The 23,067-nt window shown below is 48.1% G+C and overlaps 9 protein-coding genes across 9 annotated transcripts; 2 read left to right on the top strand and 7 right to left on the bottom strand. All coding sequences in view use genetic code 12, as the record gives it.

The window, feature by feature from the left end:
* Positions 1 to 127: 127 nt before the first annotated feature.
* CXQ87_000204 (uncharacterized protein) lies at positions 128 to 5,383 on the bottom strand (the record flags this gene model as incomplete). Its single annotated transcript, XM_025478787.1, has 3 exons — positions 128 to 2,906; positions 3,014 to 3,825; positions 4,907 to 5,383. The coding sequence occupies 3 exons, from the start codon at positions 5,381 to 5,383 to the stop codon at positions 128 to 130; spliced, it is 4,068 nt and encodes a 1,355-aa protein (XP_025338260.1).
* A 1,026-nt stretch (positions 5,384 to 6,409) lies between these two features.
* Positions 6,410 to 8,445, top strand: LYS4 (homoaconitate hydratase; the record flags this gene model as incomplete). Its single annotated transcript, XM_025478786.1, has 2 exons — positions 6,410 to 7,219; positions 7,261 to 8,445. 2 exons carry the CDS (start codon positions 6,410 to 6,412, stop codon positions 8,443 to 8,445), a joined length of 1,995 nt encoding a protein of 664 aa, XP_025338259.1.
* A 1,556-nt stretch (positions 8,446 to 10,001) lies between these two features.
* TIP120 (Tip120p) lies at positions 10,002 to 14,369 on the bottom strand (the record flags this gene model as incomplete). The annotated part of the gene is made up of 4 exons (XM_025478785.1): positions 10,002 to 10,253; positions 10,565 to 11,433; positions 11,481 to 12,657; positions 12,678 to 14,369. The coding sequence occupies 4 exons, from the start codon at positions 14,367 to 14,369 to the stop codon at positions 10,002 to 10,004; spliced, it is 3,990 nt and encodes a 1,329-aa protein (XP_025338258.1).
* A 339-nt stretch (positions 14,370 to 14,708) lies between these two features.
* Positions 14,709 to 15,704, bottom strand: CXQ87_000201 (uncharacterized protein; the record flags this gene model as incomplete). Its single annotated transcript, XM_025478784.1, has 1 exon — positions 14,709 to 15,704. One exon carries the CDS (start codon positions 15,702 to 15,704, stop codon positions 14,709 to 14,711), a length of 996 nt encoding a protein of 331 aa, XP_025338257.1.
* Positions 15,705 to 16,151: 447 nt separating this feature from the next.
* CXQ87_000200 (M20 family metallopeptidase) lies at positions 16,152 to 17,333 on the bottom strand (the record flags this gene model as incomplete). Its single annotated transcript, XM_025478783.1, has 1 exon — positions 16,152 to 17,333. The coding sequence occupies one exon, from the start codon at positions 17,331 to 17,333 to the stop codon at positions 16,152 to 16,154; it is 1,182 nt and encodes a 393-aa protein (XP_025338256.1).
* Positions 17,334 to 17,573: 240 nt separating this feature from the next.
* CXQ87_000199 (uncharacterized protein) lies at positions 17,574 to 17,948 on the bottom strand (the record flags this gene model as incomplete). Its single annotated transcript, XM_025478782.1, has 1 exon — positions 17,574 to 17,948. The coding sequence occupies one exon, from the start codon at positions 17,946 to 17,948 to the stop codon at positions 17,574 to 17,576; it is 375 nt and encodes a 124-aa protein (XP_025338255.1).
* A 137-nt stretch (positions 17,949 to 18,085) lies between these two features.
* CXQ87_000198 (uncharacterized protein) lies at positions 18,086 to 18,511 on the bottom strand (the record flags this gene model as incomplete). Its single annotated transcript, XM_025478781.1, has 1 exon — positions 18,086 to 18,511. One exon carries the CDS (start codon positions 18,509 to 18,511, stop codon positions 18,086 to 18,088), a length of 426 nt encoding a protein of 141 aa, XP_025338254.1.
* A 511-nt stretch (positions 18,512 to 19,022) lies between these two features.
* CXQ87_000197 (uncharacterized protein) lies at positions 19,023 to 19,766 on the top strand (the record flags this gene model as incomplete). Its single annotated transcript, XM_025478780.1, has 1 exon — positions 19,023 to 19,766. One exon carries the CDS (start codon positions 19,023 to 19,025, stop codon positions 19,764 to 19,766), a length of 744 nt encoding a protein of 247 aa, XP_025338253.1.
* Positions 19,767 to 20,166: 400 nt separating this feature from the next.
* On the bottom strand, positions 20,167 to 22,038 carry TCC1 (Tcc1p; the record flags this gene model as incomplete). The annotated part of the gene is made up of 1 exon (XM_025478779.1): positions 20,167 to 22,038. The coding sequence occupies one exon, from the start codon at positions 22,036 to 22,038 to the stop codon at positions 20,167 to 20,169; it is 1,872 nt and encodes a 623-aa protein (XP_025338252.1).
* Positions 22,039 to 23,067: the final 1,029 nt, after the last annotated feature.

The following is a 23,067-nucleotide window of genomic DNA, read 5'->3' as shown; positions in this document are numbered from 1 at the left end:
AAAGCACGCCACTTTTTCCGAATGTTTATTTTACCTTCCCTATCCAATGCATAGTCTTTAATGTGAGTTCATTTTTTTTTTTTAGGCCCGTCTTGCTTTCGTATTTTATTTCGGCACCTATTGTTCCCTACACCGTTATCTCATTGTAGGAATCTCCGCGTAGATCGAGCCGAACAGTGTCAAATGCGTTGTCGTCGAGAGCTTCGTCCTCGCCTTCGAAATCAGTATCCTTATCGTCATCATTGAAAAGGTCCATGTCTGCGTCTGGCTCTTCCATGGCATTTGATTCTTCTTCACTCATGCGCTGCTCCAAGTGTAACGTATGGTCCACCAAGTTCAAGTAGGCATACATGAAATTAGAGAGCAAAACTTGCTCACGGAGCGATCGCTTGCGGTTGGCGAGTTTGAGATGGGAGAGTCTGTAAATTGCCCGCTCAACATGAACGGGGAACCTGTAGTCCAACATCACCAAAGTCGATACTGACGGGGGTGGAAGAGGAAATCCGAATGCTGAGTCCGTGTACTCGAGGGGCTGGTTGGCCTTAGATGTTCTCTTGATCAGCTTCTTGATCTTCTCTTGGACCTCAAGCGTTGTTTGTGGCTTCTGCTCTTCCAGATCTTCCTCAGAAGCTTCCTCGATCGTTTCCTCAACCTCAACAGTCTCCGCGGCAGATTTCTCTTTCTCTTCATGTTTGACTTTCGCCTTCATCTTGCTCATCAAGGTTGACTTGCTGGACTCAATTGATTCTTCCTTCAGAATTTCCAGCCTGACCTCATCAATACTTGGTTCCTTCTCTTCTTTAGACGATACACTGCGGGCATCATCGTCCTTCGAATTGCCAAATATAGCAGAGCTAATTCTCTTGATAGTCTTTTGTTCTTTCTCTTCGTTGGTGGTCTCGTGTCTTTGGGCATAAACTTCTGGACTTTCGACAGAGTTACTTCTCTTTTTCTTGAATAATTTCGAGATGACATTTTCCTTGGGCTCCTTGTGGTCGGACGCTGCCTTGTGGTCCCGTTTGTGCGTATTGATGTCTGGCGAAGACACTGAACGGGATGGCTTTTGCAGATTTGCCACTTCCGGTAGGTTCTGAGCACTAACTGACCGACCCTTCGACCAAATCCAACTCTTCTTAGTCTTCTTCTTGTCACCCCCAGTGAGTGAGCCAAATGACTTTTTCTTCTTCAACTTTTTCAGCTCATCAACTACTGGCATAGTTGGTGATACCTCAGTTCTCTTCAAACTCTCGTCGGGTTCAGAAGTTCTAGTTTTGACTCTGGGGAGACTTTCAGATGACCTATTGTTCTCAAAAGTCTGCCTCGATGAGACATCATCATCCTTGATTTCCAGCTGCTTCGCAATGGCCTCGGCTGATTTACTAACAGATTCTTTTCGTTCAACCTTCACCTCCTGAGATGGCTCTTCCTGAGATGGCTGTACGTATTCTCTGATCGGTTCTTCGACATCCTCCTTAACTGGCTCGACGGGTCTCTGTACAACTTCCTCCTGTTCAAGCTTTGGTGAAGGCTCCTCAATGGTCCTTACTTCAAACTTCGTGATCTCATCGTCATTCTTAGGTAAGTTAACAGCCGATGAACTCTCAGTGTCCCGGACATTTTGCGTGGCATCCTTTTCCCTTTCTATAGGAGCTGTACCCATCGAACTACGCTTGGTTTGCTTCTCTGGGCTGGCGATAGGAGTGCTGGTGCGTACCTCGTCCTTGATCTGTCCAAGAAAATCTTTCTCCATTCCAAGAGTATCCTCGTAACTCACATCTGCTGAAGAAGTGTCAAAGCTGATCTCAGGAACCAATTCGTCTGGCTGTACTGCGGAAGTTTCTTGAGGCTGAGAGGCTTCTGGCTCCTTAACTCTTTCTCTCTTTCGTTCCGGCTGTGACAAACTTTCTTTGAATTCATTGATTTCATTCCTCAACATGTCTAGATTTTCATTGAGCTGCGATGTCTTCTCCAGCTTGATATCACGACCCAACCTTGCAGGATGGTGTGGTGTACTAATCCTCTGGTGCTCTTCCTTGACGGGGTCGGCCAGAGGCCTTCTCGATCTCGGCGGCATACCGCTTCTATTTGCAGCTTGCCAGTGCTTGTGGGCTTGCTGCTGAGAATAGCCATGTGTCTGAGGATATTGCTGCTTATATTCCAAATTTGGGCCACTCTGGTTTTGGTATTGAGGATGCCCCTGTGGTGAGAAGTTACGTCTCTCAGCCGAAGGTTGACCATGCTCGTACCTAGGATGAGAAGTTGGAGATGGCTTCCGATGCTGGGGCCTAAATTGGCCAGATGGCGAATGTGGCGATGGGAATCCACTGGAGCCTTGAAAACCTTGCTGAAGATTTTCACGCAGCGGACGTGAGGAAAGTCCGTGCTTATGGCGCTGATGCATAAGGTTTTGGGCGCTCAAGCTACGAGGACCGAAGTTGTGATGCAACTCAGGCGATGAAGCCACTGGTCCAAATGGCGAATCCTTGACAGATGAGCCCATGCCGGGGCCCTGTGATCTTCTTGGTGCTGGCACTGCCGGTGGAGGTGTTGAATTTGGTGGAGCAGAGGCAGGCAATTTTGGATGGCTCAGCAGCCTTGCAGGACCCTTGTAATTAAAAAGAACCTGTGAGCTTCTAGGGTTGATGCTTTGCATACTCTGGCGGCTCGCTGGGCTCTTCATGTGTCTCTCGGGCTCACTTGGATATGACATAGGCATTGCTGAGGAATTGAGATTATGTCTAAGCTCGGCCAAATTTCCAGCTTTCTTGTTCTGCAACTGAGACCCCAAGTGTGTTGGGGTCGAGGTATGTGGCTTTCTATAATTCATTCGCCTGCTTCTCTTCAAAGCGAATTGCGACTCTTCAGTTGAAGAGCGCTGGTCGCCGGCAAATCTCTGTTGAGGCCTTCTCAGGGGCGATGCTTGGGGCTATTTTGATAGCGCTGATGCGATGGTGGATGTTGCTGATGTGGTCCTCTGGATGTTTGCTGTCCAGGGAAAGCTTTAGTAGGAGACTTGTCCATGCCGAAGTCAAGGATTTCGGCTTGATTGGCACCAGTGTGCGCTTTCGGGGAGCCCAACTCGTCGATGGCAGCTTTCTCAACCTCAGTATAACCAAGAGAGTGTGTTGACAAGGATCTTGCTAGCGTAACAGCATCGTCAGAGTCCATACCAGCTAGACGCGATAACGACTCGAGCTCAGTACTGAGCTCCAAAAGTGAAGGATTGCTATAACGATTAGTCAGGTCCTGATGCTGCGACAGATTGTCAATTGAAGTGTCTTCTTCGTCGTCATCATTATGCGAATCGTCGTTGGTGGAGAGCGATAAAGAGGAGCGCTTTGAACGGGTTGACTTCGATCTCGAAATCTTCCGTTCTAGAAGCTCGTCGATGGTGACTTTGACATGCTGCTTGAATTGCTGTGGGTTGACCTCCGGGTGCATATTCGCTGGAACCCAGAGAACGTTGTCGTGATTAACAGACAGTGTGTCTGAATCTATGCTATCTTCTGGTGTAACGTAATGAGATGTTGGTCCGGAAGAGACCTTCGAAGGAGACAAGGATGGCTCTTTACCTTCCAACGGAGGACTTTGTGATTCGGATGACACGGGTGATGCAGATCTTGAAAGCGAAAGGGTATCTAGAGAGGCGGTGGAATCGTCGTTTCTCTCTCTCTCGTTCATAAGGAGAAGCTCTGGGTCCTCCATGGGGAAATCCGGATCGTGATCGATCATATTACCCATGGAAAGCCTTTTCAAGGCCTTGACCATTTGCTTCTCCTGTTCGATTTCCAAAGCAGCAGATTCATAGCTCTCGGAGAGTTGATCCTCAGGGAGTCGAGGATCTTGAGGTTGTATCTGACATGGAACAACAACTCAGGGTATGACGATGATAATTTAGATTCTGAGCAGTCTGCTATGCATTTAAAAAAACCGAAGTTTCGTTTGTGGTGGTTTTCTGATGGGGTTGTGGCGCACTGAATGAACGAAAGTACTTGGATCAAAAATCGATAATCCAGGAGGCACAGCAGCAAAGATAGCTGCGTGTGATAATGCAATAAAGGTGAAAGTGGATGGATCTGAGATCACGCTCAGGTTGTGGTAAGAGGTTCAATCAGATGGGTAAGTTTTCTCTTGACTAAATGAGTATGGAGAATGAGAAAAGCTAGGCAAACTAACTACTGCCAAAACACCTTTCAAGTCGTGTATGCGTGCACACAAGCGCGACTTACTGCCATAAGGTTTTCGCAACCATTATGCTCAAAGGAGTCGAAAATAGAAGCGGGGCGTGTGTGATGTATCAATTCGATGCTTTTTTTTTTTGCCATTTCTAGTAGTATTTAATTTTCGTGGGATTCGGACGTTGTCTCGTATGACAGGGTAGTATTTGGGTGGGTGTATGATTTTGACCCATTAGGGTTAGCGGCAGATCCCCACAAACATTCTGACGCAGAGCCAGTACGATCATATTGATCCTCACCGCCGTATGTCCCAAAATTGATCATATGTGGTCTTTTTAGTCGATTTCATGCTAATAACTGGATTTGGTCTTTTGCCGCACTGGTACGCCTCAAATGAGCCGCAAGAAGGCTATGAGGCCAAAGATAAGCAACAAGCAATAGACGTAGAAGAATCTCGGGTGTGTGTCCTTGATTTCAAAAGTAGGAAAACTTCCAAGATTACACCCCACATGCATCACTATAGCGCACCAAAGATTCTCCCCAGTAGAGATGTAGATGCGGTTCGCAAGAATGCCAAATATCGTGGTATACAAAAACTGGAATGCAGTGGAGGCTAGAACGGTGGACAAAGCTACACCTTGTTTATGCAAATCCCATCCGTGGTGAAGATGAGCCAAACCAAAAAGTAACGGTGTGTACACAGTTAAGGCCCAGGAACTGGAGATCACAGGCTGGAGAAGACTGAATATCGCTGCCCTGTAGACGAATTCCTCGGTGATGGGCGCAAACACATGTGACCTGAAGCCCCAGAGTGTCGTGAAGTTATCTTTAAGATCTTCCTCTAAAGAAGGCCCAACTAGAAAGTAGCTCGCCAAGGGTCCACAATAGAGTATAAGCATCTTGCCGAGACAGATCATAACGTTCAAAACGTCCTCCATTATGCTATGTGTGTTGGTGAAGCCAGGTACGAGTCCAAACTGGCGGATGGCACTGGGAAGGTCATGGTAGTAGTCCAAGCCATAAGTCACAACGGGCGGAAGTGAGATCAAGATGAAGATGCACAAGCTGGTGACTCTGCCCATTCGGTACTTCATGACCTGGGGATCATCTCTGGAGAGATTTTCTAGGTACTTAGGCTGTGCAATCTTGATACTCGCCACGTACGAGTACGCAATGGCCCCACTTAGTAGAAGAGGGATGAGCATGGATGTAGATCGGACGATGGTCCGGCTGCGAAACTTGATGTTTCAGAATGGGTCTGGGTGCAGTAAGCCAATCAGGGACGAATTTTTGATATGACTATTTTTTATGCTGCTGGGTGTTTTGAGTCGATTGAGCTTTTTTAAGTTGTTGGCATCGGCGAATGTGGGTGGTAGCCGTGTGTCACTCTTCATTAGTTGAAGAGACCGACTAATTGATGGACGTGTGAAAGACAAAAGGTAGGAAGAATTGCTCGAGAGTAGGTTTTCATCTATCAAAGGGACCAATTGTCCTCTTTTCGTCTTTCAATAGTGCAAATTATTAAAGTGGCCTGGTTATTGACATCCGGTTCAAAAATGCATCGATGACTCAGCTGAGCTCATATAGTGCAATATGAGTGTCATCAGCAAAGCAAATTGAAGACATTTCGAGCTATGACGTCGAATAGCGGCATGATTGCGGATGTTGTTGAGAATCAAAATTAAGTTCTCCCACGAGTTGACAGCTTTTAACTTTTCATGTAAAATTCAGCTTCATAGCATTTTCGCAGCCAAACTGTGAAAGTGACAGGATATCGTAGAACAAAGTAAACAGCAAAGATCACGTCAACACAGCAGGATACTACTATGGCTCTTTATATATTCAGCCAAAAAGCTCAAATTTTTCAAAATGATACTTTTCAATCTTTCAGTGCTACCAAGATGCGGCTCCTACGAAGAGAACAACAAAATCCATCGGACAAAATAAACCACATATCCTCGGAATAGAAAGCCTCACCAAAACTTCCCCACATTACAACTACATCTTCTCAAGATTATTTCGTTGCAGCTGGTTCACTCAAGAGCCTCTTAACTAGTGCACACCAATAGAACGCGGCATTATTTCTCTGAGTCATAATCGCACCTTCACCTCACATTATCAGGCCGCATGCGTGCAGGAGAATTGACGTTACTGCATTTCTCCAGATTCGTTTTTCAGAAGCATCAAAACTTTTCAATCTTCTCATCGTCGAACCATAATATATAAAGAGGATGAGAAACACAATAATATGCACCGTCCGCTCATTTGCCTCGTCGAGTAGCCTATCGAGAGGCCAGAATTTGACGGAAAAGATAGTACAGAGATATGCGGTTGGACTTCCTCAGGGCAAGAAGGTCTTCAGCGGTGACTATGTTTCTATCAAGCCTGCCCATTGCATGTCTCACGACAATTCGTGGCCTGTCGCCACCAAGTTCATGGGTCTTGGTGCTACCAAGGTTAAGGATAACCGCCAGATCGTGTGCACTTTGGATCACGATGTTCAGAATAAGTCAGACAAGAACTTGGAGAAGTACACCAACATCGAGAAGTTTGCCAAGGAGCAGGGCATAGACTTCTACCCAGCAGGCAGAGGTATTGGTCACCAGATCATGATTGAGGAGGGATATGCTTTTCCTTTGAATTTGTGTGTCGCTTCGGATTCTCACTCCAACACTTACGGTGGTGTGGGTTCTTTGGGTACGCCTATTGTGAGAACCGATGCTGCTTCTATTTGGGCAACTGGCATGACATGGTGGCAGGTTCCTCCTGTGGCTAAGGTTGAGCTTGTCGGGGAGTTGCCTAAAGGTGTTACCGGTAAGGACGTTATTGTCGCTCTTTGTGGTTTGTTCAACAATGATGAAGTCTTGAACCATGCTATTGAGTTTGTGGGCGATGGCTGTGCCAAATTGCCTGTGGACTACAGATTGACCATTGCCAACATGACCACCGAATGGGGTGCTCTTTCCGGTTTGTTTCCTGTGGATGATACTTTGGTGAACTTTTACAAGGACAGAATCAACAAGTTGCCCCAGCCTCACCCCGTGTGAACGAGGAGACCATCGCTGCTCTTGAACAAAACAAGGATGCTTCTGACTCCGATGCTGTTTACGCTAAGCACTTGGTCGTTGACTTATCCTCGCTTTCTCCATACATTTCGGGCCCTAACAGTGTGAAGGTGTCCAACTCCCTTCACGACTTGGCTTCACAGAACATTCCTATCAACAAGGCTTACTTGGTTTCCTGTACCAACTCTCGTTTGAGTGACATCAAGGCCGCTGCTGACATTATTAGAGGTAAGAAGGTTGCCGATGGTGTTGAATTCTACGTTGCTGCTGCTTCTTCCAATGTCCAGAAGGATGCTGAGGCTATTGGTGCTTGGAGTGACATCATTGAGGCTGGCGCCAAGCCACTTCCAGCCGGCTGTGGTCCTTGTATTGGACTTGGTACTGGTTTGTTGAAGGATGGTGAAGTGGGTATTTCTGCCACCAACAGAAACTTTAAGGGCCGTATGGGCTCCAAGGACGCATTGGCCTACTTGGCCTCCCCTGAGGTTGTCGCCGCTTCTGCTGTTCTTGGTAGAATCGGTGGTCCCGAAGAGTTGGACGGTAAGCCTGTGGAAAACGCATCCAAGGTGCTCAAGTCGTTGACAATCACTGAAGCCACTGCTGATGCTGCTGATGCTAGCGCTGCTGTCGAAGTCTTGGACGGTTTCCCTAAGGCTATCGAAGGTGAGTTGATCTTGTGTGACGCTGACAACATCAACACTGACGGTATCTACCCTGGTAAGTACACCTACCAGGACGACATCAGCAAGGAGATGATGGCCGAGGTTTGCATGGAGAACTATGACCCTGAGTTCAAGAGCAAGACCACCTCCAGCGATATCATCATTTCAGGCTACAACTTCGGTACCGGTTCGTCTAGAGAGCAGGCTGCTACTGCCATTTTGGCCAGAGGCATGAAGATGGTTGTTGCTGGCTCGTTTGGTAACATTTTCTCCAGAAACTCCATCAACAATGCTTTGTTGACGCTCGAAATTCCAGCTTTGATCAACAAGTTGAGAGAGAGGTACGAGGGCGCCACTGAATTGACCATCCGTACTGGCTGGTTCTTGAAGTGGGACGTTACCAAGGCCTTTGTGACCGTGACTGATTCCAACGGGAACGTTGTGCTTGAGCAGAAGGTCGGTGAACTAGGCACCAATTTGCAAGATATCATTGTGAAGGGTGGCCTTGAAGGCTGGGTCAGAGCCGAGCTCTCGTCATAGATCCAGATGCATTATTTATAAATACAGACAAATAGGTTGACCGTTGTAGATGTGTGGAGACGTTAGATGATGATACTGACTTCACAGCATGGTAAGTGCAGCTTGCATTAGGGAACAGGGAGGAGGTAACAAGCGGTGGGCGATCAATAAGTGAAAAAGTAAAAGAAAGGGGATTTCACAGCCAGCAACAGTAGTCATTCAATTGAAGGGTTCTTGAGCAAAACAAGGACATCCACCCACGCCTTGTTCCAAGTGGGTGGTGGTACACTCAAACTACAATGCCATTTTCCAGCCAAACCCCAAATTCTAGACCAACAAATTAATATCAACTGTTGCTCCCATTGTAGTTCTCGGCGTTAAAATGCATCTCCTTTTCACACTACTCATTTCATCCAACTCCCATCGGCACAGTTGATGCCGACATTCACCAGCCAGGTCTCATAAGCCGATCCACCTGCACCGCATGCCCATTGCTCTGAAATAAGTAACTTTCACTGGCAGCAGCGGAAAAAAAAAGGTCCACAATGGCAGAAGAAAAAGGCACGGCTGACTTGTCCAATACACAAATGAAGAGCAACTTTTTGACTCATTCGAAGATTGCTTTCAAACCAAATCTCCTCCCCTCCTCGTATTTTGTCAAGTCTGCACCGTTCCCACCTGACAACGGCTCGTGCTGTGCCACAACCCCAGAATTCTCAACCTAAGCCTGCAGAGGCTTTGGAGAGTTCCCTTGCATGGTGAGATTCGCCCGGCTGCAAACGGAGATTCCACACGGTCTCATTCTTCAAAACACGCTACGAAGGGGGGAAGAAAGCCCTGATTTTGCAAAGTGAAATTCGTTCCTCTTGCTACTGCTACATGATTTTTTACTCTTTGTGGCTGCCGTTGCTAGGCCTTCCCCACCGCGAACTGATGGTTTGAAACAGCGGGGAGTGCATCAGGTGGTGTTCTCAATGCCCAGGCTTACACGGCATGGCAAGGTTGTCTACGTCATAGTCAGGGTCATCGGTTTGGCAGAACGCTTTGGGGCAAATCTTCCCTAATTAACTCGGGAATGTTGCGCTGGCTGGTGAGCTACTGTCATGACAAATGAGGATGATCGGTGACTCTTCAGACGGTGTCAATGCTTTGTTGACCTGCACGGGGGTAGCGGTGCCGTCATGGCAAGGCTTCCATGCAGACGCAGATGAGCATCTGATCTGTGTTTTTCTTCGTTTGCTCGTGTAAATTACCAAATCGGGAACAACAAAAGCTCTTTCTAGCCCAAAGGCCCGCCCAGATCCAGGCGTGAAGGTACCGTGATGGCATGCCAGGTCGGCAATAGTGCTTTTCCAGCAACCCCAATAATGCGGGGAAGGCCGTATTGACGCACCTGATGCGTCGGAGTCGGTGCGCCTTGTAGCAGCGCAGACTGTGGAGGGTCACGTGTTGAGGTATGGTATCGAAATTTTTGTCTATTTCCAAATTACTATGTTTCTAAAGATGATGCTAATAGTTGTCGGTGGTGGCAGACCTGCTGCTGCTGGCGGTGTCCGTAAATTCACGTGTCCGTAATATCAGTTGATGCTGTTGTACATTGACAACTTGAAGACTTTTTTGGCGAGCTCGTAGTTGCGTACTGCCCGATCAGAGAAATCCAACAAGGCGTCGGCAAACAGCAACGCCATGAGAATCCCGTTCATAACAAAGTAGAGCCCCAGATCTAGCACCAGCCAGATCCGCTCTATGGCAGTAACAAATAATGCCACTACAAACGCCCACAATCTCTGGGTAAGCTCGTCACATAGGAGGGGGATGTGCTGATGAAGCTCATTGTGGAGTTCATGGTGCAATGCAAACGTGTAAACGGTTTATGGAGAAGGAAATGTGTGCTTCTTTTTCTTTTCTTTGGAGTCGCCACATTCAAGCGGCGATGCCGCCTATTTATACATGTTGTGGTGATCTCCACAAAACACTGCTTCTGCGCAATGACTTCCCCTCTCACTCACAGACTATCACCGCGCCTGTATGCACGACGGCACGACCGACACTGTTTAGGTTGCAAAAAAGCAAATGCAAACCGTCACTATGGAGTGTATACTCCGGCGACCACCGGCCCGCACTGCGACCGACCTTACACCTCCACCGCATTAAACAAAAGATGATGCTTGTTCCTCAACTCATGGAAATAACTGCTCCATTCACCACTCGTACTGTTGCTGTGTATAAGCACGTTATTGATCACTTTCAGAAGTTTGATCGCCATCCTCAATGACTCTTCCTGACTTTCAGCCTCTTGCGTGCTCGCTTTACTCCGCAATTTTTTGTTGATCACCTTGGTCAAAGCGGAAATCATCTCTTGCTGGTTGGTAATCGCATGCAAGACGTTCTCGTCATTTGAAACAATCTGTAGGAGGTTTTGGATCGCCATGATCACGATGCTGTTCTCAGTGTCATTGAGACCCTTGACCAGCAAAACCTCAAACATTTTCGTCTGATTCACGCCTCCTTCCTTGTCCATCAAGCGCTCATTGTCAATATTGATAATGGCATTAATGAGCTCGTAACATAGCTTTCTCACCTCGAGCCCCTCATCCACAACATACTTGTAAGGACCCATTGGGATGACCTTTTTGAATTCTTCTTTTGCATCCAATTCTTCGTAAATGCTTGGTAGAATGATGTTGTTGAGGAAATCCGGGATTAAGAGCGACTTGTTGTGTATGCCAGTCAAGAGCGTGCTAACAATGGCCTGCTTGAGTTCTAAGTTAGGTTTCGAGAGGTACCGCAAAATCTCCTCCACTAGCTGCACGTTCAAATCCTGCGATTCCGAGTCATTGATCAATTGTTTTGTGATGACCACCACAGTGTAGATGGCATGCTCGATCTGACTATTCTCGAGAGCTCCACTCTCCAACACGTCAAATAGCTTATTCTGGTATTCGTCCAGTTTAGTGAACTCGCATATCTTGGCCAAAACCTCACCTGCCAACTTTAATTCCGAGACATCTTTATGGGTAAGGCTTCCCCCTTTGAGCTAATGACGTCAAATAAACTGTGCCAGATGTGGGACAACAAATTCTGTTTTTCGTGACTCATGTTGCCCTTCATCAATTGCTTGATAGCCACTAAAACCAAGCTGCCCTTTTGTTCTGAATTCTGGCTTGATGAGTGGTAATACTTTAAAAGTACTGGCAAGTATGTTTCAACATCTCTTTTGATGCACAAGCCAACAGCTCTCGCCGCAGCGAGACAAAGAATGTCGTTGTTGTCAGAAATCATAAGCGAAAAGAAGTCATCAAACGTCACCCCGGTCAAGGCTACTGCTTCACCAATGCATCCCAAGTATTGAATATCGAACACAATCTTGTCAAATGAAGACGAGGAAACCGTCTTGTCAGAGAACGAGTCGAGTTCGGTCGAGACTCTGTCATTGAGGTCACAGTCAAGTGTGATGATCGCCAACACTTTAGCACTCAAAAAGTTTCTCAAAACGAGGTTCTGCAACCCAATATCATATAACTCTTGACCTGAAAGCGATGACTTCTTAGTGACCTGGTTTATCAAGTACTCGAGAGACAGCAACTCGACGTCGTCCTCATCAATCCACTTGATATTAATGACCTGATTGATGAGCTTCTTGAAAAAGTCACCATCAGCGGGAATGTAGTTGAGGGCATGACCAAGAATGCAGATTGCCCTATTGATGAGGTTGGGATCATTGGTCTCCAGTAACAAATGAAAAACGTTTTGGGTCAAAGTTTGCAAGTCTCCTTTTTCGCCCTTAAAAAGCGTGTTGACGAAGATGGCATCAAGTAGAATTAATGAGTTGACATACAAACTCGAATCGCTGGATGAGAGGTACGAGTTAAGCTTGGCAACAACTAGGTTGCATAAATCACGATTGTCGAACACCTGAGGTCTCCTTTGACATATAGTGATGAGGTTCTCAATGGTAAAATTAACTGTGACCTCGTAGTTCATGCTTTCTTTGTAGATATCAATGGCATGGGAGAGATTGTTTTCCGACACATCCAAGTTCACGATAAGCTCTGTGAGCGAATTTAATGAGTGTTGTCTCACATCACTTGAGTATTGCTTGACATTGATCTTCTCCGCAATTGGAGTAAACAAGGTATTGTTGACTAAGGCGACATATTCCTGATTGCCGGCCACCTTTGGGTAGAACACGTTGCAGACTGTTAGGATATCGGAAATAAAGCTGTAGTAAGTCTTGCTGTCCGTGAGTGAACCAACGAGATCATCAAAGATGAATCTAAGAAGCTTGGGGGTATATCCTCGATCGTGTAGGTCTTGAGAATAACTTTGTATAGCTTAATCAAATCAGGATTTGTCTTGAGGGTTAACTTGAATTCCTCGAATTTATTCGACAAATTCTCCAAGAATGATGGGGACAAGAAAACTGCAAGGACCCGAACCATTGACTCAATCAATGCATTAGAGGTCGAGACTCTTGCGATATTTTTGGTCGTCAAGAGACAATTAAAGACGTAGTCCTCAAGAAGTGGAGGTAATCTTGTTGTCATTTGCGATGAGGGGGTTCCTGAGTTTCCGCTCTCAGTCATCATGCTTATGTCAGAATTAGGACGTGATCTGACAGTTGCAGCGGCGTGAGTGGCTTTCAAGACGGTAATGGTGGCAAAAATGGCCTCGTTAGACACCGTATCATTCTTGTCGCCGATGGCCACAATGAGAGGTTCCACCAAATTTTCGCCATAGATGATGCCGAGAATTCCCGGATAAGCTTGCGTCATCTGCTTTATCAACACTATGGTTTGAAGTCTAAGCTTGGATGCCAAACCATCATTATCCTCAGCGGTTTCAACCTCGATCGACTCCTCATCATCAGAAAAGTCAATCTCAGATTCATCATCCTCGATATCGTCGTCAGAATTATCATATCTAAGTGGGTCATATGCGATAAACGCTTTGACAATCTCCACGACAGGATGGGCGTAGGCGTGAAGGAAAGTCTCATAGGTAATGCAATTGATGAGGCTGGAGAGAGTGATGAGTGCATCTTCACGAACCAGGTTCTCCAGAACCAAGACATCGACATCCAAGTCTTCCGCATTGAGGGATCTGGCAAGCGAGTCAAGCTTCAAACTGGTGCTAATCTCAGAAAAGATGATCAGAGCTGAGACTTCTGAGAATACATCACGCTTGGCTTTGTTAGCCTTCGCAAGCACAACTTGGAGCAAGGTGAACTGGGTGTTCTTTGCAGTCACACCTTTATTAGTAGCTGTGTAGGTGAGGTGAATGTCGTTCACAACCTTGTCGAAGAATTGTAGCTGTCTCACAGTTTGCTCTTGTGTGACCAGATGGACATGGTCCAACGCATAATCAACCGCCACAATCGCTCTTTTACTAATGATGCCAGATTCTGAATAGGCGAAGCGAACCAAAGATAAAATCATGCCTGAAAGCTCATTTGCGGATAAGTTTCCACCCAATGCTTTGATCAAGTCAATGATAATCTCGATACTATCAATAGTGACAGGGGTATCTGTGGCGAAAAGACGAGGAAATAACGAGTCAATCACATTCCTTGCTAATGCTTTCCCAAATCTAGATCCTGAGTTGTTGAAGATCGAGCGCAATGCCAAATTCGGAACAGAAGTGGAGAACTTGGAGGTGTTGGAGCTCTTCAATACAGCGTCATACAACATGTTTACCACTGATAAGACTTCCTGGTCATCAATATGACGAACCAAAGGAGCGAATGATTTGACTGCTTGATTCTGAACCTCAGTGGCACTGTCATTGAGCAAAGTTATAAGGAGTGGGATGAAACTGGAGACATTTCTGGCCTGAACTTTGGGATTGTTTAGATGTTTGGCGAAGTCTTCGAGCGCCATGTAACGAAGATCCGGATCCACGTCACGTGCACTATCTTCCAATTGCCTTATATTGAAGGTTGACATTGGAAGTGGTTAGATTGTTGTGATTTTGTACCTCTACTGTTGCAGTTGCAACTATGCATATTGTACTACTAGTGCGATACTTGCCCTGGTGTACGGGTGCTACTAGTGCATCGTTTCATCAGACTGAGGTCTGTAACAAACAGACGTAGTGGTACAGGCTAGAAAGTTAGGGAATTATGCATTTCTAAAATCCGTAAATTATGTTTCCGTGTTGTATGAGTGAGTTATCTAACATCGCTCAGATGTGGTTGCCGAAGGGGGCCTGGCCACCAAAATGGCTGCAAAATGGTTGTTTAGAGCGACTTTCAACAAGATCGCATGATCATAGGGAACAAAACCTTAAGGCTTCTTGTCCAAGCTCTTCAGTTTTCTTCTCTCCCTCGCAGTTTTGGGTTTATGTTTCGAACGGTCCTTGCGCTTCTTCTTCTCAGAATCCGAATCGGAATCCTCAAAGTAGTCTCTGACCTCGACACGCTCAATAATCAAGTTGTCCTCAGGCTCAGCACTTGAGTTGGTGGATGACGTCTCTTCAGGATCGTTCTCTTCAGAACCATCAGTGTTCTTCAGTAGCTGCTTCTCCTCCTTGTTCTCCTTCGAGTCATTAGATGGCTTCTGCTTGGGCTCAGCTTCGGAATCAACAGGTACACTCAGCAGATTAGACTGAACAGGCTCGCTGTCTTGGGCCTCTGTGTTTGTGGCTTCTTCATCTAAACCAAGGAACTCAACCGGTTCATCTGTGAGGGCGCGAAGTAGCTTCTTGGTTCTGATAGCTGTCTCACGAGTAACCTGGGGAGTCTTTTCCTCTTCCTTTTTCTCTTCTGACTCCTTCTTCTCCTCATCTTCTCCATTACCGTACAACTCAGCGTTCACCTTCTCTTCAATCGCCTTACACACTTCATTCCACTGATTTGCAACATCGGTCAACTGCTCAATGAGTCTATCACGAGCACCGCCCTGAATGCCTTCGATATAGGAAATGAGGTTTGCTTCGTATTCGTGGGGAATCTCGCTCAAGTTCTTCAAGATCCAGTTTTGCTTCTGCTTACTGAACTTCCAGTTCTCTCTGTCAGTAGCGTATTGACGCAAGTATGCAAGTTGATCCTTCTCTGGTGGGGGCTTTCTCTCTGACTTCGGAAGCTTAACTCTCTTTGGTGGCTTTTTCTCTTTAGTGCCTTTCGTCTTGTCTTCCTCTCTTGATCTCTTCTTATTAAGCTTCTTTGCAAGTTTGTTATTCACATTTGCGCTGTCTAAGTGCACCACACCGGAAAACGATGCGTTATCACGGCTTTCATCGAGCTTAAGCCCGATCTTCTTCCATGCTGGAACTGTAGCCATCATTGAAGAATACAGAGCGATAGCAGATCTCATCTCCTTATTGTTATCCTGTGGTGCACAGGTGTGGCATCCAGAGATGGATCGAGTCTAACGGTGCCTAGCGATTATATATCAATTTAGAGATGAAATTATTTACTTTCTTACATCAGGCAATTTCACCAACCCTGCTTTGTATCAAGTTTTTTTGGTTGGGGGTTACCCTGCCTGGACCCAAGTACTTTTGAAGTGCATCGCGGGAAATTTCCTCACCAATACACTTTTCTTCTTCAAAAATGTTGTAGAAACTATACTTTAATTGCGAACGCAGGGCTCTACTTAGGTAGGCGACCCAGTGGCATCTCGTTCAATGAGATGTCGCTACGGCGTGACGCTATATTGAATCTCACATGAGTTTGAGTCTGCTGTGAATACGTATACTCATGGTGGATATAGAAATTGTGAACATTTTTAGAGCGTCAAAATATGCTCCACGAGGCCCTTGTAGCCAACCACGGAGTCCAAAAGGTCCTTGTTCTCGACGTGCTCATCCTCACTGTGAGCAACGTGGATCGTACCTGGTCCGTACAAGAAGCGCTTCTTCAAAGGCAACATGAGGTTAGGCACATCGGTGTTGTAAGCAAGGATGATGGATTCGAAACCTGGCACCTCGTAGTCAAGGTATTGAGGCTCGGTGGTTCTTCCCTTCACGGGAACAACGTGCTCCACATCGTCCACGACAGTGTGAACCAATCTGACGACTTCATCGAGATCAGAAGCCACTCTGATGGCAATTGTGGCCTTGCCGTAAGCAGGCACGACATTAGCAGCAACACCAGCTTCAATCTTACCGATGTTGACGGTGGAAGGACCCAAAAGATCCGACTTGGGGAGGTCCAAGTTCTGGATCTTGTGGAGAATAGGCACCAAGATATCAGTGGCGGAAATTCCCAACTCTGGGTAGCCCGAGTGGGAAGCTCTACCGATGACTTCCACGTCAAAAGCGAAAATACCCTTGTGACCCACACCGAGCTTGTTCTCGGTGGGTTCGCCGAAAATGGCATAGTCCCACGAAACACCAAGACCTTCACTGGCAGTTCTCATGCCAATACCGGAATTCTCCTCTCCGACAACAAAAAGAAGCGACGCGTCACCTTCCTTGATCTTTCCCTCGTGAAGCAAATCCAAAAAGGCGATAACCTGAGCGGCCAAGGGACCCTTATCGTCACAGGCACCTCTGCCCCTGATTTTGGTGCCATCAACAGAATAACCAATATGAGGAGGGACCACATCAATGTGGGAGGAAATCACCGTGCTGGTGTTTCTCTGCTCACCATAGTAAGCGTAGATGTTGTATCTTTTGTCCTCGACGTGCTGGGTCTCGACGGTCAAACCGCTGTTTTTCAAGTACTTTGTCAAGTAGTTAGCCACGGCGTATTCATTGCCGGTAATTGACTCGATTTCCATCAAGGAACGGTGCAACTTGAGAAGAGAGTACTTCTCCTCGACAACGTAGTCCTCCAACTTTGAAAACGCATCTTCACTGTCCCATTTAGAAGCCAGTTTAAGATGAAGGGGATCCTGAGGCCAGTAGTCCAAAGGATTCCAGGCCAATACACACAGAGCACCTAGCAAAAGGTTGGAAAGAAGCATGGTGGTAGCGGAATCGTCGCGGAATTGATATCGATACTTATAGCCGAGCCACCACTTGACTCTGATCAGCGGGCAACTTTCAGATCTGAGAGATCGCCATGGTGCCGCTAGCGGAAGTGTTTAGCGCTAAGGTTGTGTCATTTTTTCGGATTACTATAAACGATGGTTAGTTACCCAGGGGAGTGTTCACTGATAAGATTGATAAGCCATAAGCATTGAAGCAGAACACACACAACGAAGTTAAGCATCCTTTTCGGAAATGCCCTGGTCATCCTGACCCTGGTCATCTTTACCCTGAGCCTCCTTACCCTGAGCCTCTAGCCTGGCGTTCTGGCGATCTTCTCTGTCCTGCTTCTGGCCATCAGCCCAGCCCTTGAACTTCAGCACAATGTCGTCAGCAATCTCCTTGGAAGCAGCGTCCTTGTCCTGAGCGTTTGCCACCTTGTTCAACATATCTTGAACGTAGCTGAAGGTGTTGTTGATGTAACCGTCCATGGTATCGTTTTTGCCATCAGGGTTCAAGATCCCACGGATCGACTCCTGGAGCTTTTGGGTGTCCTCCTGGGAGGGCACGTCCTCGGGTCCAAACTCTTTCTTTTCGGTGTTCAGGGGCATGTTGTTGGAGATTCTACGGTCACACAAATAAGCTTTTATAGCCCAGAGTCTGGGGTCATTATCATATGAAGGAAAACTAGCCTCGACTACCTAATCTGGAAATACACCGATATCAAGTTTCTAGAAGACTCGGTGGGCTACTGACGCTTGCCGGTGTCGCCTTCAGTCTTACCAAGCTGGCCTTCAGTCTTACCAAGCTGGCCTTCAGTCTTACCAAGGTCGCCTTCGGTCTTGAGATGGTCTTTTCTGAGCTGACCCTCTGTTTTACCAGCCTGACCAACAACCTTACCCAATTGGCCCTCGGACTTGCCCAACTGTCCTTCAGTTTTGCCCAACTGTCCTTCAGTTTTGCCTAGTTGACCCTCGGTCTTGCCTTCGGTCTTTCCAAGCTGACCTTCGGTTTTGGCGTGCTCACTCTTGCCCAATTGGCCCTCGGTCTTACCTTCCACCTTCTGGTTACCAGGGGCGACGCTCAGAAGCGTCTCTTGCACCTGCTCCTTTTTAGCAAGGTTCTTCGCCTTGTCCAAGTCTCCAAGCTCTCCAAGTTCTTTGTGGTTTGACATGTTGAGGTTCGGCTAGCGTGAGCAAGGATACTTATATGAACTACTATACAAAACTACTATACAAACTCCCAGGGCACAATGGTGCACGAGCCACAAACCATGACCGCGCCAGCCACCTAGCTCAATGGAGCTTGGAAATAAAGTTTGCTTTGTTTATGGGTAGGGCTTGGCTTCCATGACCTTGGTGGAGCTAAGCGGGATCTGGGAGGCGCACGAAGAGCTTTTGAGTAACTTTGGTAAGCCTCCTGAATAAGCTATCCTGGAAAGCAAAAAGGAGCTCCCAAACTTTCCCCGTATTCCACATTCCATGGAAAAAAAAAAGCATCAAATCACTTGTCCGGCTGATCCCAGCAGGTGACAGCTGCAACATGCACCCTCAGCCTTGCATGTCTCTTACGCCTGCAGAAAAACACTCTCTTGAGCGGTGTCTGCAACGGTTTCACGAAACCAACCACCCACTATACTTCGAAAAAGAATGGCCCAGGCGGCTCGTACCGCACGTGTTGTAGTGATGGATTGGGACGAAACCATCACCAAAAGAGACACCACGGCTTTGGTGGCCCAGACAGCGTACCGCTGCAAGTCCGGCCTAACCGATTTTTCACATTACACGAAAATCTACATGGACGCTTACAACATGTATCTGGCCAAGTGGCTGGAGAGAAATAATCTTGAACAGGAGACTGAGTTCCAGCGGGGGCTCAAGGAGGTGGAGATGGCGCTGATATCGGCGATCGAAAGAGACGGTGTGTTCAAGGGTGTGACGAGAGCTGACTTTGCCGAGTCTGCTAATGCCGTTGAGATCCAGCCAGGGTTCGTTGAGTTTGTGAAAAAGATCCAGAACGAGTCTCCCATGTATATATTGAGCGTCAACTGGAGTCGAACACTTATCGAAGCGGCCTTGCAACGGGCAGGCGTGACGGGCATCACTGTTCTAGCGAATGAGCTTGAGTTTCATGGAAACGTTTCCACGGGCCACTTTGGAAGTGATATGGATATTCGTACTGGCTGCGATAAGATTGTGGAGTTACGCAAAATCAAGGAAAAACATGGTCTGTCGGTCATTTACGTTGGCGATAGTTCAGGCGACGTCTTGCCTATAATAGAGGCAGACACCGGCGTCGTAATTGAAGGAGGCAGAGCCACAAAGTACATTGAGGCCTTGGGCTACACGGTTGGTAATACTGAAAATAAGACCGGCATTGTTCCCGGAATCTACGGGGCAAGCTGGAAACAGCTTCTACACTTGTGGTAGCGTGCATAATTTCATCCTCTATAATACATCAAAAATAGTGATCAAGTCAAGCCGTAAATGCAAAGCCGGGAGCAGGGCTTATGGAAGCCAGCTGCAGTGCAATGTGATGTCAAGTCCCGGTGATGTTGGGACCACAGGGCAGTGAGTGATACCCTCACGGTAATAAATAGAACTGAAATAGTGCAATGTCGTTCATACAATGTCCCTAGGGACAGATAAACTTTTCCTCTCTTTTTAACACGTTGGGGCAGGGCCCTCGATTGTTGATGGATGTGGCGAAAACCAGCAAATGCAATAAAACCATGCCCAAAGCATAGTGCCTTAAAATGAATGATTCAATGACCACGGTGCCTGAACTCCAAACCAGTTCGATATTCAGGAAGCCCCTGGGCCAAGCCGGTTAACGGTTCCACACACCTTGGTGAACAGGCATGTACTGGCCATAAACGTAGCCTGGAGGACCTTGCACCGGGTAGCCGTTGGGAATCATCTGCGGATGGTTCACGGGACTTCTGGCGGGTCCTGGAGGCTGGCTGTTGGGAGGAGGCGTCATGATACCGTTTGGAGGCTGGGCAAAGTGTGGTGGAGGACCCTGGAACATCTGAGGCTGGGGCATGTGGTCCTGGGGCAGCCAAGCCCGCAGTTGTGGAGGTGGGAGGTGGGCAATGGACTCGGGCAGCTTGCCGATTGGTTTGAAGGGAACAGGGTACATGCTGTATTCGTGGGGGTGCTGTCCTGGCGGGTTGGGTGAGTGGGAGTATGCTGGTGCCGTGACTGCTGGAGGAGGTCCTGGAGGGCTTCCCTGAGCAGATGGAGGAGGTCTTTGTTGCTGGGGCTCGATGTGCAGAGCACGGCCAGGCGAAGGAGCCTTGTCGTGGCCCTGAACGAACGCAATACGCTCAGAAGGAAGCAAGGTGACGAGGTCCCGGAGGAAGAAGTTGGGCACACCAACTGGCTGCGCCAAAGGTGGGACAGGCAGTTTCCTCAGAGCGGCAGCCTGAAGCTTCTTAGAACGCTCGTCGAAACGAGCTGCGTTGTCAGTGTCGCCTATAGCACGGAAGCACATGGCAGCACGGGAGCTAGCGTCTGCAGCGTCGCCGAGTTGGTCGTCACAGCGCTCGTAGACGCAACTGAGACCTTCCCAGGCGGCGGCTGTGCCGGGCAGGTTTTCATTGAGTTGGAGTCGAAGAGCCTGCGAGTAGGCAGCAAGAGCGTCTGGAAGCTGCTTGAGTTCGAGGTACAACTTTCCAACTGCAAGCCAGGTGATAGGCAGACTGGATGCACGGCGAAGTGCCACTTGGTAGCAGTCGTAGGCGGCTCTTGGAGCGTCAAGCACCGTGTGGGCCTTACCGAGGAGGTACCATGGCAAAAAGTCACCTTCGTCGTCCTCCTTGCGTTCTTCCAGGTCCACAACGCGAGAAAGAAGCGCAACGGCACGCTGGGCCTTTTCAGTGTCCTCGTCCAAAAGAAGGAGGTAGGCGTGGGTGATGAGAATACGAGGCAGGGCGCCGACGGCGGTCTCGGCACGTTCACAAGCCTCGAGAGCCTCTGGAATCTTGTTAGCACGCTCTTTGGCGGTAGCAAAGGCGCACCACAAGGCAATGTGCTCGTTCTGGCGGGCCAAAGGAGGAGGCGGGAGCAGGAGGGTGGCTGTGAGCTCCGTGATGGAGAGATCAATGTTCCCGTCGGCGGCGGCAATGGCTGCTAGTTCGGCATGGGCGCTTCTGGCGGTCTCAATGTCTGCTTTGGAGAACTCGGCCAACAGCGGCGGCAAGAGCAGGAGGCAGTGGTTAAGGGCCGAGGCGGCCTGTACTCTGGCGCCAGCACGAATAAGCGTCTGGGCCAGAAGAAGCTGCAAGGCTGGATCGTTGGGAGCTCTGGAGATGGCCTCCTGGACGGCCTGGTGAGCCTGTTCATTGAGTCCCACCAAGAGGTAGCACTCCGTGAGTTCTCTGAAAAACAGGGGCAGGGCGGTCACCTGGGGATGCAGTTCGGCCACGCTGTTGAGTCTCTGGATTAGCGCCTGGGACCCGGCTGTGTCGTTCGTGTTGATATCGTTCATGCGGAGCAGGTGGCTCCAGCCAACCAAGGCGTCCACGGACGCTGGGGCATGCACAAGGGCGCTTTCAAAAGCCCGTATGGCCGCTGCTACAATGCCCATGGTGGAGGCACAGTTGCCGATGGCGATCCATGTGTCAGCAGCTTTTTCTGGATATTCGTCGATTTTGGGCCTCTTTGTCGCCGGAGAGCCGGCTGCGGAGCGTTTGGCCATGGTGGATCAGGATGTATTCAGCGGGCGCTGTGTGGGGATATGGATGGGCTGTTGTTTGATGGGGAAATGAATACTTTCGAGAGTTGGGATTTTTCTGACACGCTGGACGAGCAGCACAAGTGGGAAATTTGTCACTTGGGAGCAATAGCTTGCTGGCGAGTATGGAGGAGTGTGTGGGACTTTGGCCAGGGGACAGCTAAAGAAGAAGTAGTTGATTCAGGAAATCCTCGACCAAAGGCTGTGTGTTTTTCTAGAAAGTGCGTAGGAAATTGCCAGCGGGTTGGGAGGGACAATCCGGCTTAAGTAGGTAGCAGGCAAGTGATTCGGCGCATGGTAATGGAGGGGGTGCAGCTGCAGCAGCCAGCGTCGCAGTGATCCGCGGGACGCATGCATTAGAACGCAGTGCAGAAAGAAATAGCTTGCCCCGCGAGACCAGCGCCGTTTCGAACGCATGGTACTGCACACAAAGTGATAAGGTCACAGTGCCCACAGATTCGTGCAGAATTGTCCCTTTTAGCGTCGCAGCCGCCTGCAGCATCTCATGCGCGCCCGGCATACATTCGGACTCTGCTGGACATGCGAGCATAGAAGCCTGCGTCAGTCTCACCTGCCCGAGGAAAGGTACGATGGAGGAAGCAGGCTTAAGGGATCGGCAGATACGGGGGAAAGTTGTTGCCATTAAACTTTCAGGTGATCACAATGTAGAGTGTACTTTAGGTCCTCTATAATGCCCACGGGTCCAATACAAACGGACAATAACTTGTGTTTGATCCAGGGTTCATGCGTAGTGATATAATGGGCAACGCACATATTCTTACGCATGTCGCTGCGGAAGAATATCAGTGAGGAACAAAAGGCGCACAAACATGCCATGCAGGCGGCATGTATTGTCGGGATTCGGCGCACGCGAACGCCCCACTGGTTTCCCTGAACGTGGCGGCTATGTGGCGGTGATGGTGTAGTGATGTACTTCAAAACAACAAAATCGAGAATTTTTTTAAAAATTCAAATGTTCGTCAAAACTTCATC

The sequence above is a fragment of the Candidozyma duobushaemuli genome (assembly GCF_002926085.2).
Source record: "Candidozyma duobushaemuli strain B09383 chromosome Unknown A_B09383, whole genome shotgun sequence".
Classification (NCBI taxonomy): domain Eukaryota; kingdom Fungi; phylum Ascomycota; class Pichiomycetes; order Serinales; family Metschnikowiaceae; genus Candidozyma; species Candidozyma duobushaemuli.
The sequence above is the reverse complement of the archived record's forward strand: the minus strand, read 5'-3'. Positions and strand labels throughout refer to the sequence as shown.